At 34.4% G+C, this 13,701-nt stretch overlaps 1 protein-coding gene across 1 annotated transcript in view; it reads right to left on the bottom strand.

Annotated features, from left to right (window-relative positions):
* The window catches only part of LOC132065121 (uncharacterized), a 15,456-nt gene extending 2,803 nt beyond the window's left edge, over positions 1-12,653 (bottom strand). Inside the window, exons 1-4 of the mRNA XM_059458369.1 lie at positions 12,549-12,653; positions 12,409-12,458; positions 5,360-5,465; positions 5,217-5,272 (exon numbers count right to left, since the gene is read on the bottom strand). Of these exons, the coding sequence (XP_059314352.1) occupies positions 5,217-5,272; positions 5,360-5,465; positions 12,409-12,458; positions 12,549-12,653 (317 nt within the window). The remainder of the gene's footprint in view (positions 1-5,216; positions 5,273-5,359; positions 5,466-12,408; positions 12,459-12,548) is intronic.
* Positions 12,654-13,701: the final 1,048 nt, after the last annotated feature.

The raw sequence follows: 13,701 nt of genomic DNA, 5'->3' as shown, positions 1-13,701 counted from the left end.
TAGAGTGATCTCGCCTTTAGTCGTTTCGCATGCCATGTTGAATTCGTTGAGGACTCGTATGGCCGGCACGATCTGATCTAGTAGTCCCAGCTGTTCGATGACTCTCCATCAGATGATATTAGTCGAGCTGCCTGGATCAATCAGCACACGTTTAATTCTAAAATTATTGACAAGGACAGAGATTACTAGTGCGTTATTATGCGGCTGGGCAATGCCTTCCATGTCCTCGACATCGAACGTGACGGGGCCATCGAGATCATCGTTTAGGATACGTTTTTCCCTCTTTATGGAGATCTTTGTGCGCTTCATAACCGGTCCCATGGGATCGTCGGTTCCTCCCATGATCATGTGTATCACCCGACGGGCTCTTCCGCCTATCCCGCTTGTTGGCATCCGTGTTTTAAAATGGGTTTTTGCTCGTTCGCTCAAGAATTCACGAAGATGCCCCAAATTGAACAAGAGACGGTGCCACATCCTCCTCACTGCCGACAATCTATCGATGGGCCGTGAGTATGATGATACTTACAACAAGCTTTTGTCCCGCTTCTCCTGGCAGATTGGATGGGCCTCGGATGCCTTGTTTCTTTGTTTCGACTAACGGCCACCGCTAAAGTTGCTACATCGACGCAAAAGTTGTACTCGGATAACCTTGGAATCTCTCTATTTCCCGGAACTCTATCGACAGTATTTCTGTTTATCAATCCACGGTTGTTTGGACCTCGATCACTCCTTCGATTGCTTCTCCTATCAATCTTGCCCGATTCAGTGTTACGCCCTGTTCTGGAGCTGCTGCAGCATGGCCCCGTTGTTCTCACTGACCGGTACGTTACCCACCGATGACCCGACTTGAGCTGGATTAACGAGGGGCCCGTTGTTGTTTGGTACGTCCCCGCCGTCATGCTCGTGATGACTCGGTTCCACTTGAAAATTGACAGATTGCGAGTCTGACATCTCTGGTATACCTGAAATCAAACCCTAAAGAACAAGTGTGAAATATCGAGTGTGACTAGAAGGTTATATTGAACCGCCACTACTATCTAAGGCCCCATGATGGGCGCCAAACTGTTTAACCTTAAAATGTAGAACAGTTAGATTTATATGAGGTGCCAAAGATATGCGGCTAAATTCAATTAAGGATTTAAATAGTGTGATATATGATGAAATGGACAAAGAATCAAATCTAACCAATTGCTGGATACGTATGACCTCGGGCTAGGAAACCGAGGTCGATATCCTTTCCTTTGAGCTACCAAGAGACACAAATAAAATATAACTCAAGAACAGATGGAAACTGATGCAATAAATTCTTATGATTGTTGATATGAATTCTTTCTCTCCTTCTTGTTGCCAACCCTCCTTTATGAATCAAGACCTCCCCTTTATATAGTAGAGGAGTTTTAAACCTAGTATAATTCTAAATAAAGCAAGTAAATCTGGTGACAGCTGCAGCGCCGGGATCAACGCCGAAATATCCGGGTGAGGGCGGATATTTCGGTCTTCTGTTATTGGCAGTCAATCATCCTTCCTTTATCGCCTCGTACTGGCCCGAGCTCGAGCTCCTCGATCCCGGTGAGGTGCTCGAGCTTCACCCGAGCATAACCATGACAACGGGAAACCGAGCGTACTTGTGTCCTCGGTTTTACCCGTATACACCCTGATTTTTAATAAAATGTGTATAAGTTTATTTGATTTCTTTTCATTTTTGTTTTGTTATGATGGTGTACGGACTATCTTTTACATATCTTCACCCGTGGCGGATGCAACATGTAAATATAGGGTTTATCTGAATCAATACTTTTGACGCGGAGCATAAATGTATGTATAAAAAATCACTAAAATGCAAGAAATAGTCACTCTAACTCACAATTTTACAAATAAAATGAGTTTAATACAAAAAACCTTAAAGATTGAACTCATAAAATTTAAATTCTGGATTCATCTTTAATCTTATCATATTCAACCATTTGCTAGCTTCCGCCATTGAAGCTATTTAGTAACTCTATTCACCAAAGTTTGGATTATTTTTGCAGCAACATCATAGTATATATAATAGTTTTCAAAAAACAAGCATAAATTATTTTTTTAATAATAATTATTCTATAATATAAAAAAGTGGGGCCGTTAATTTGGGGGTGCCTAAAGCAACTGCTTTAGTTGCTTCCCCGTGAGCCGGCCTTGTGTGTAACAAATTTTGCTTACCACACTTATCATTGCAGGTGTCTCTACTGATCCTATTGGCTTTATACAATCCTTGCTGCTTCCAGTCTGAGCTCAATTATTCTAAATCCATCACACAAAATATAACTGAAGAAGAACAAAAAATGTAATAATAGGAAACAAGGTCATGATACAGAAAAGAAGAATTAATTAAATAGCCGTTCATCCAACCATTTAAATTAAAAATAGCTGGTGGATGTAGAATATATGTATAACTAGTGAATTTATCCGCGCTTCGCACGATATAGCTGTCAATTTAGAACGATCTTTTTATTAACCTAGTAGAGACAAAGAGAGAAATTCTATTTTGCATAGAGCCGAGACTTGTTTTCACTACTAAGCAAAACAATTATTAAGAAAATAAATAAAATTTTCAGATTAGTTGACACCAGATAAATGATCATTTTTTTAAACTCTTTTTGTATTGAAAAAACAATAGAACTCAGTATAGATATTAGCATCAATTCATATACGGTGTCATTCATTCATGAAAAGAAATTCATTATTATTTAAAAATCAGTCGAAGAACTAAATAGGCAATATAAAAGTATTCACAGATTTTCACTAAATTTCATACACATAAAGAAATTGTGAATAACCTAATTTTGTTACCCTTAATTGTCATATACAACAATTTCATAGTCAACAACTAAAACTCATGGGAGGAAGATCCTAGATTTCCATAAGCATCTATAATCTATGTTTGACTATCGGTCTCCAAAATGATTTATAGTCGGATTCTCAAAAAATGCACTACTTTTGAAGGATCTGACACGCACCCAATGGCATTTTTAAAGAGTCCAAGCAACACAGTCTATAACAACTTCTTGAAAACAATACTTCTAATAATTTCAAATGGCTACAATTGTCATCAAGAAAATTAAAATACATCTTATTTCCCCTTTCAAAGAATGAATTAAGCTATTTTTTTTTTCTTTAAACTACGCATAACTCAAAATTTCATTTTATACAAACAAAAGCTACAATACTCAAAAATCAAGGAAGAAATGGGAAGGGAAAAAGAAAAAGAAAAACAGAGGAGAAAGAAAAAGCAAGTTACTCCTTTTCAAAAGGTAACAATTGATGCAACAATTACCGGTCCTCACAATAGATATGAAGAATTCCCTTGCGAAATAACTTTAACAATATCTTCAAGAATAAAATAATCCAATTCCAACAAATTTATACACTGATCAAACCTGCATAAACAACAAATAAGTCAAATATTTGAAAAATTATCAAGAAAAAAAGGAAGAAGAACTCCACAAACTAATGGAAAGGGATCCGCAACTGCTACAAAAAGCCGAAAGATCATAACGCATAAGAATTAGTGACGTTTCAGTTTATTAATGTAGCAAATAAATGGAAAGAATGAGAAATAGTTGTATAAGATTTCTCACCTCTTCATGGGATACAACTTGCAATATTTCAAATTCCCCATGACCTTCTTTTTGTCAAATCCTTTAAACCCATAAAGCCACAATAGCCTGGGAAAAATCAAGAATTAGAATGAAATAAATCTCTTCAATGATGCTAGCAAAACAGAAAATTAGTGAGTCACAAACAAATTATCAATCTAAAATTGATTACTTTAAGTCTGCAATACAATATGAATAAGGCTTGGATTTTGCATGTCAACCAATTACATTGAAAATGAAAATAAGACTGGCCCTATCCATTCTACGAAGAACACCATCTTGTAATGATCTGGTCAGGTCAAACAAATGACTTACGAATACCGAATCAACTGATTGGCGTTCCGTATGGGTTTTCCAGACATGCCATATTCCTCTTCAATATCCTTATATTGCAAGAAATGAATGACATAATAATGCAATAGACTATATATAGTAAAAAAAATGTTATCCAAGGATCATGAAATCACAATTTCAAGAAACCTAGCTATATGTGAAGGCAACGTTATATTTGAGCCTTGGTGGAGTGATTAATGAAAGTTTAATAGGCAACTAAATGCATAAAATTAAATGGAGTACACAAAATGAAAGGAAAACGGCAGTGTAATTAATTTTCATTCAATATGGACTCTTTGGAACAAAAGAACAAAGGAAAAATATCAAGAAAAATGAGAGATGGGTAACTTCTTTACGTTGTTTATTGCATAATAAATGATTATTAAATCACGTAAATTGATGACAATCAATTTTGAGCTTTCTAAACTGAAAAAGAGATGGGTAATTAAGAGAATGTAATTAAGAAGTAATTTTTAGGTGTTTTAATATATCATATAAATAGGAAAAATTAAGAAGAATGTCAAAAGTTTGAGGAAAAAAAATGCCATCTTTGGCTTTAGAGGCATGCCACATAACCTCTCCTAAGCTAGCCTAGCTTTAATATATATTTAATATATATATATGTATGTATGTATATATATATATATACATATATATATATGTATATATATATATATATATACATATATATATATATATATATATATATATATATATATATATATATATATATGTATGTATGTATGTATTATTAAAACACAACTCTAATGCAAGAAACGGTTGCCATTGGGTTTTCAAATTGAAAGTTAAATAATTGGGGATTATGAACATAAAAGGCTTGGGAGTTATGAATATTACTAATACTAATTAAAGTAGAAATTATGAAGATGAAGAGGTGTAATTTATGGGATGATTTTTTATAATAAAACAATTGAGAAAAATGAGATAAGAAGTCAAAAAAAGGAGAAAAAAGATAAATAGGATCCTTAGCCAAAGAAAAGTGTCACGTCAGCTCCTTATTGCCTAGCTTTATATTATATATAGATTCACGTATAGTATGTGTATAATCGGTGTACATTGGTCGGAAAAAGTAAACAGTGAATCCGGCTAGCTATTTTATGTAAAGATGAAATCCTTGTCAAGGTATTGGATTTGCCATAAGGACCAACCATACAACACCTCAAATCACTATCATTATGTTTCTCAATCACAATATAAGCCAACAAATTAATAAAGACAAGGAAATACCTACGCATGCAGTACTGGTATTCTTGGCTCCTTAGATCTTTCTCCCCTTCTTCTAACTGGTACAAAATTCCCCAATATACAAATTTAGCATTATGAAGGTAACAATAAGCAAATGCATCATAAAATCAATTGCTATTTCTTACAGGATCACTCTCATAAATGAGCTCATAACAGACTGGTGACAAGCATTGCAAAGCACAATTCTCCTTGGCTACCATGGAAAACTGGCATTTTTTACCCCATAATCCGCTAATAACAAAAGTTCATTAATAAATTAACACAAAATTCAATTCTTTGTTACTCTTTCTCTGTGCCAATTTATGTGGCACGGTTAGAATTTCGAGAGTCAAACTGTTTTTGATTGAATTCGGGCATGGAATCTTCAAATTCTTTGACATAAAATATACATATTTAGAAACTAGCGGGTCTATTTTTTCCGATTCGTATTTGCACTTGCCTCATTTAAAAAGGAAAATATCCCGGGGAAGTACGGTTGTCAATCGTACAAGAAAAAAGGAAAAAATATACTTCTACGTGGATGGTACTCTAAATGGATATTATTTTAGAGTCGTCACCTAATTTTTAGGAAATTAGGAAAACCAGTTCAAAAAGGGTTCATTTAAAACAGTTAGATTTTAAAAGAATCCTAATCTAACCAAAGTTCGGGTAAGGGTTCTGGTGATCCCCCGGGAAAGGTGTTAGGCACCCCGGTATTAAGGATCCGTAAAATACGGTTGACCTACGGGTTCTAACAGTATGCTTTTGTAGATATGAATTGTTTATAGTGAAAAAATTATTTCGGCTTATACTTCCACAAAAAAGATTTTAGCCATTCATGCGAAATATATCATGTTTCAAGAAACAAAAGTGATAAAAGTTTGCCCAAAATGGGGCGTTTGGGTGTTGGACTAGAACACTTAGGATAACACCCGAATGCTCTTAACCTAAGTAGGACTCTACGTAAGTCCACCCAAAATAGTTTTGAAAAAATATTTTTTTTAAGTATACAAAATAGTTTTTAGGAAAATAATTTTAGGCATACTATTATAGTCCGTATATTAATCGTATTCTACATATATATAGTCCGTTTTATTCTATATTTGTCAAGTTTTAGCCAAGTTTTATTTTTTAGTCTAAGTCTAAATAATCACGATTAGTTCCACAAGTTCTGAACATTAGTCCAAACCAGTCCATATGTCAAGGTCCACAGGTTTCATAAATGTTCAATTTGGTCCTTAATTTCACAAAAATCGGCAGTTTTAGTCCTTCTAATCAAAACAGTCCCAACTTTGCATTAATGCCTCAAAATTAGTCTCAAATTTTGTAGCAAATTCATTTTTTGGCGACTTTAAAATACGTGATAATCCTATAAGGGCTCCAATTTGCATAATCATTGTGCAAGTAACAATTTAAAGTACATAATTAAATAGAGATAGAGAGATTGGGCCGACCAAGCCCAAAAGGAAGGTATTTATGCAATCCGGTTCGTCTTAAATCCAACGTATGCTCTATTTCGCTCTAAGGGAAAGGTTGACTCGATCTAGATACGTTAGTGGGCCCCGTTGGGACCCACCAATGGGTTTGAATGGACAAAGATACAAACGGGTATACATGATATTAGTATACATTCATGAATTAAACTAAGTACAAAATTAAGGCTACAATAATTATTACAAAAGCAAAAAAAAAAAAAACAAAACAAAAAAAAGAATTACAATTTATTGGGCCTAGCCCACTCAACAATCCATGACGGCAAGTAACCAAAATGGTCCAGATATGGAATAAGCCCAAAATAATAGTAATAATAAGCCGCACACAGGTGACAGGCCCGAATAACAAGCTCATCCTTCTTTTCTTGAAAATTTTCTAAGTATCAAGGAGTGATATACATGATATACCACTGGTATGCTATTCCATTTTTTCCAAAATTTTCTACGTGTTAGAGCTATGATATGCTTGATATACTACCAATATACCTACTAGGACAAAGAGCAAAGCCCCATGAAGGGCATACCCTTTATCCGCCTAATGGAAAGGTAAGTTGACATTTGCATACACTCGAATATACCCAACATACATACTTATTCTCAATTAATACTCACTTCAAGAAGAACCAATACTGTAACATTAATCCCTCAACATCTCGTTTTAATTAATCTTAAATTTCTAATTGGTTTTAACAGACTCAAAAGACCCCAAGGAACCAACAAAACAAATCAATGATCCAACAACACTTAGGGGGACTAATGCAGCCTACTTAATCTCAAATCAAGGGCCTTACTATTAGTCACAAAAAACAATAAAGGTCTAAAGGGATCCAAACAATGCAACGATAGGTAAGGCAAGGCACATAAGTGTCCAAATGATTCATAAACAGCAACAACACAGTTAAGAGAATATGGCAAACTTCAGGACAGCCAAGCAAGTAACAACAATGATGGAAGGGTAAGGAACAAAGGGGTATAGAACTGGACAGTGAAAGAGAGAAGAATAAGGCCAAAGCCACAGTCAACACACTTATAGTCTTAGTTTCCAGTTTTTTTTTTTTTTTTTTTTTAAAGAGAAGGAAAAGACAGGCATTAGCTAAAGGGAATGGGCAGTGAACAAGTGATCAAACACCATAAGATGGAGGGATATACAAACAATCTACCAAACACACAAACATGTTTCTATTTCCAGTTTCAAAGAGTCAGCAACCAAAGATGGGGTAGAACTAGGGGTTAAATGACTTAGAAGTCACACCTGTCCAGTGATGAACCAATTCAAATTTCAAAACCATTTTTTTAGTTTGTTTGTTATCAACAAAGATGTCACAGGAGCAAAATTACAAATCCATGGCCATTTTAGCTTAGTTTTAATCCCAGCAAGTTCAATGATAGCATGATAGGAAAGTCAGCGGTTCATTAAAGCATTAGCAGGGCCTCAAAGTAGCTCATACTTAGTCCATTTTGCAGAATTTTCACAGAAAATACACAGGTAGTAAGTAGGGGCTTCAAACAGCATAGATGGGAAGGGGGGGGGGAGGGGGGGGGTAAATGACAGAACCAGACTCAAGTTTCACAGATGGATTCCAAATGGAAGAATGTAGACATCATACTTACCTTTTCAAGTTGGTCTTAGCCCCTTTTCTGGGTATTCTACTTAGTCTAAGTGAATTAGGTGCACAAATGAGTCTTTAACAGTAAGGTAGGTATCAAAGCACAAATGACACATAAAAATAATGCTCAAATCAATAGGTAAACAATAAAGGAAGTGACAGATCTTAGAATAAGGATCACAACCAGTTCTTCCAAGGGGCAGTTTGACCTTATTCTTTAGTCTTTTATACTGGTTTTAATGACTTATGTGAAACAGGGACTTCAACCTCACTATATCCTTATACTAGTATAAAAGCATAAGTTATAAATAGCAAGTTTCATGGACAACAAGTGGGAAAACACAGGGAGATCTCAGAAATTCAGGGGTGAAATCAGGCAAACCACTTATAGATCAATCTCCAGCTTTGCTGTTTCAAATTTTACACAAAAAGGCCAAGTTTCTTATAAACTTCTTACCCTTATTCTTTTTGGCAGTTCTCAGGAATGAAGCCAACAAACAAACACAAAATCCAGGACACTTAAACTCTTCTAGGATCAAAATTTTGACTGCAAATCTTACAGCTTTCCTATTTTTACTAACTCTCCATCTAGACAGTCTCAAATATATCAAACAAGTTTAGGAAGAATCACTTTTATCTTCATATATCTAGCAAAGTTCAGAACTAACAAGGCAAGACAAACAGGAAAGCAAACAAGTGACTAGTCTAGCCTCAACCAAAGCAAATAATGTCACATGATTTCTAGAAAGTTCATCTTTTGATCATTCTTAAACTAACTAAATGGAAATGAATCATTTTTAGTTTCATTTATGTCATAACAAAGTGTCACAGAATCAAGTAGCAAGTCTAAAGTTGTGTCTTCTAAACCAATTTTAATTTAAGCAAACTTAGGGTCATATCACAGGTTTGTTGCTATTTTCCAGGCCTCTAAGCTTATGATTTTAGCCCATTTATAAGTCATAGGGGTCTCATCTAATCACTAAAATCATTTTAGTTCCAAGTCAGTTTCATGAAGCATCAACAGGATTCCCAAATGATGGTTTACACTTGGACTTATTTAGAATTTTTATACAAAAGTCCAAAACAAAGTATAGCAACCAGCAGTGGTCTTATTCAATTACAAAGAGTGATTAAGACAAGATCAAACAAGTTCACAAGAATCAGGGGAGCATGGATCTATCCTAGGTGTAAATATGGATCAGTTAAGGTCACAGTAGGTCACAGACAAAAGGGAGTTCACATGGAAACACTTACAAGTTCAGAGAGAACTAAACTATGGTCATAAAATCATCACACTTAGGCTAAACAACACAAGAAAGAGTAGAAGACATGTGCATATATGGGTCTGAAATTACAAACAACTAGCAAGGCAAGTATAAGCAAGCAAGCACCCTGTTTGTTTCTCAAAAGCAAATTTTGTCCTCTATTTTAGCATGATAGTAAGCTCAACAAGGTTCAATCTCTTAATCAACTCATAGCACTGTTTTTGGAAAGGAAATTTTAATCAAAGATCAAATCTCCAAGAATCAAGCACATAGAGGGAAAGAACAAGAAAATGAGCTACTACTAGGTTCTATTTTTTCACTTCCTAGGTTCAATTTAAACCCTTTTTTATACTTCTATTTATTCAACAACAAGAGTACATGAAGTCTACCTATTTAACACTTCAAATTTTAAACTAAGACATAAACAATTTTCATGACAATCTAGGTGAAGGATTAGCAAAAGGAAAGAAGACTTGTTATCACAAGAATGAGATCCACACACAATAGTTTAAGCAAAACACCCTCCTTTTCTTCCATTTTTAGGCAATTTTCAGATGAATGCTAATCAACACACATAGATTTAGGAATAAGCTTTAAGATTCCAAAACTCTAATCAGCAAGAAAGTTTCAAGAACTCAAACTACCTTTTCAAAGATGAACATTAAGAGACACAGGATCAGTTTCTACTTTTTATAAACTTAAGCTTAGAAAAATTCCAGGAAAAATCAAGTTCTTTATAATGAAAACCAAGTTGGAAGCCATGTATTAGTCTTTTGAAAATCATTTAAGTCAAGAACAATGTCAAACAAGCAACTGGAACTGATTCAGTCTAAAACAAGATCATTTTCATAGCATAATGAGCAGAAATTAGTAAGAACACAGCTAAGTACCTGTATTTCTAATGAAACAGCACCAAATTCTAACAAAAAACAACATAACAAAGCTAGAAACTCAAACAACCTACTATAACAAGACTAAATTCACAATACAATCATCATGTCTTATCCTTTAAGTTCCAGGAATCTAGAAAAACAAAGAGAATCTCAAACAGGATTCAAATCAACTCAGTCACATTATAGCAACTTTAAATATTATTAAAACTACATTATCAACTAGACCAAGGTAAAAAATGTATTTAAATCAACCAATCAAAGTCTCCAAACACATATTTAAGCAATGAGACAATTACTCAAGCTCATATAGGTACTGAAATTGAATCAAAAGAGAATAATGATATTACCTCTTGCAAAGGAAACCCAAAGATCAAATGGAGAGATTGAATCAATGTTCTTCAACAACAATCACTCAAAAATCTTTTGCAAAGCCCTTTTCTTCTTGATTTTCAGGATAAAGTGTAGTATTTCGAGTAATCTCTTCTATATCATAGTAGTATATTGTAGTGTGTGTATATGTATATATATATATATATAAAATTTGGTAATGTAGGTATATAAGTAGTAGAGTTTTAGGCAGAGTATAATGAAGAACCCCCAAACCCTAGCAGTCAAATGGCATGAGTTAAATCGAAAAAATCCTCCCCCAAAATATCACAACCTGTTCCTATTTATAGCATGCGAAAAATCAATTTAGGGATAGAAATGGAAGATCCTCGGTTTCCCTAACAGAATTTCCCTCCTAAATTCTCAACCTCATCACAAAAATCAAATTCAAACAAGTAATGACAAAATAAATACAACACATCATACTAAAATCCCTACATCTTCGCAAATTGTACAACAGCAAGGATCAAACTAGTACAAGCCAAAACAAAAATCCAAAATAAATCATACCAACATTGTACAAACCCAAACGTTGGAAAAAAGGACAACACCTATCCTCAATGATGAGGATCCTTGAGGGATAACCACCCTAATCGTCATTTTGGCGTTGGTGTGATAGCACAAGATGGCTAAGGGTTCTATGACCCTGCCCATGGCATATCACACCGCCTAATGACACGGTTATTCCTCCCCAAAAGTCGTCGAGGTGACGTTGGAAGTGGTGGTGCCGTGGTGGCAGTGAAAGCAAACCCTAGCCGCCACGGTTCTCTCTCAAAGAGAGAGATGAAGTTAGGGTAAAAAGAGTGTAAATGACGCGTAAAATAAAAAAGAGAGGGGGGGGGGGGGGAGGGGTAAGTATATTATTTACTCCGTCCCCTTATAAAATATAACAAACTTTATTTTAAAAAATATAACATACAATTTAAGTTAATTAGCTTAAAACGCCCCCATAAAAATAATATTTTGACGAAATAAAAATTATAATACGTTGTTTTAAAACACGAGCTTCAAAACGAGCCAAATATTGATATACTTCCGAGTAATATTTAAAAATATAAAAATACGATCAAAATGAGTCGTAATTCATATGTCGTCTTAATTAACAATTTTCCCGAGTTAAACGGAGCGGGATATACATTTCCCTTTTGAATTATATTTATAAAGTAAATAACTCGTAATTTTTTTGCAATCATCAATTTTTACAAAAATAATAATTAAATGTCAATTTTTCAATTTTCTCGGGATTTTGAAATTTTAATTTTTTGAGGGTGCATCCTTGCTCCGTCTTTGGCTTGGGAATTTTGAAAATAAAAATACGCGTCTTATGAGGTGAAAATTAGATGTCAACACGTAAAAAGTACTATAAGTCACAATGATTGACAAATCATAATATTTAAAAGATATATGAAAAAAATTACAGTCAAAGAAGACTTTTTTGAATCTCGAAATCTGAAGGTACCATTTAAATTAGGACGGAGGCAGTATAAAATAGAACCTTTTGTGGTTAAATTACCCAAACCCAAAATTTCCTTTTTTTATACATAAATTACCTTTCAATGTCTGCATAACATTGGAGTTTTTTCTCTTTAATCTCTTCTTCCTGTTGATTCAAAGAAAAAATATCAAAATAAATAAAAATAAGGCAGATAAAATCAAATGGGAAGTATTTTTAAAAGAAAAAGGAAATTACTGAAATTGGCCGAGGAGTCTTAGCTAGAACTCCATTGGAAGGTAGTAAAATAACTGCAAAGGCAATTAGTAGAATGAAGTTTTGGATATTAATTATGTAATTCATATCCAGATCAGCTAATTCAATCCTCAAATGAGCTTAAATGGTTTGTTCCTTCTTTTTTCTTCTCTGTTTTATTTATGTTAAAATAAATTTTTGTTAACCCCTTAATTTTGAGTTCGATGAAAATACATCTCTATCTTTTGTCCGAATCATTTATTTCCAAATGTGAAAAACTTTCAACTAGATAGACTAGGACAATGATATTTTTTATACTGTAGAAAAATAATTACCTAGAAGCAGTGGCGGAGCCAGGAATTTCGCGAAAGGTGTTCAAGCTTTACATAAGTAGAAAAACGTTTTTTTGATGATTGAATACACCGAAAATTTTAAAATCAAACTACGCAATATTCACTAAAAAAATTTATTAATGGGCGCATCGAAAATTTTATAATTAAACTACGCAATATTCATAAATATTCATAATTTTTTTTTCTATAAATGGGCGCACCGGAAACTTAAAATCAAGCAATGCAATATTTAACTGTAATCACCATTTAAAAGGACCAAAACTTTGTCCATATTTAATTTAACTGAAGTGAACGAACAGAGAAAGAAAAAAAAAGATAAAGAGAAGAGAATTCAACCTAGAATCGAATCACTTTTAGGTTTCTAGCTTTCACCGGTCTTCGGCGATGGCAACAGTAATGATGAGACATGTAGAATGGAGAGCAGAACTGTCACAACCCAACCAAGGGGCCATGACGGCACCCGGAGCTAACCTATGGAACACCTCTGAACATACGTCATCATTATCATTTCTAGGTGGACCACAAAGATAGCTCATGGGCGTCATGATCTGTAAGGGCATATGTCACAAGATAGCGGCACATTTCTGCATAATCATCAACAATTATGCCCATCATCACAAGCCGACAAGGCTGCCAAAATATTATACAACAATATGAACCAGTAGGGTTATGAAACGTCTAACTATACACACATGTCTACGAGCCTCTACATAGAATACAAGTCACCATAAAGACCAATACCAGTAAACTGCAGCTCCGAAGCAATTGGAACGCTCCTGAAACTCCGCTGATGAAGCTCCTAA

The sequence above is a fragment of the Lycium ferocissimum genome, chromosome 1 (assembly GCF_029784015.1).
Source record: "Lycium ferocissimum isolate CSIRO_LF1 chromosome 1, AGI_CSIRO_Lferr_CH_V1, whole genome shotgun sequence".
Taxonomy (NCBI): Eukaryota; Viridiplantae; Streptophyta; class Magnoliopsida; order Solanales; family Solanaceae; genus Lycium; species Lycium ferocissimum.
This window is presented reverse-complemented; position numbering and strand designations above follow the sequence as displayed.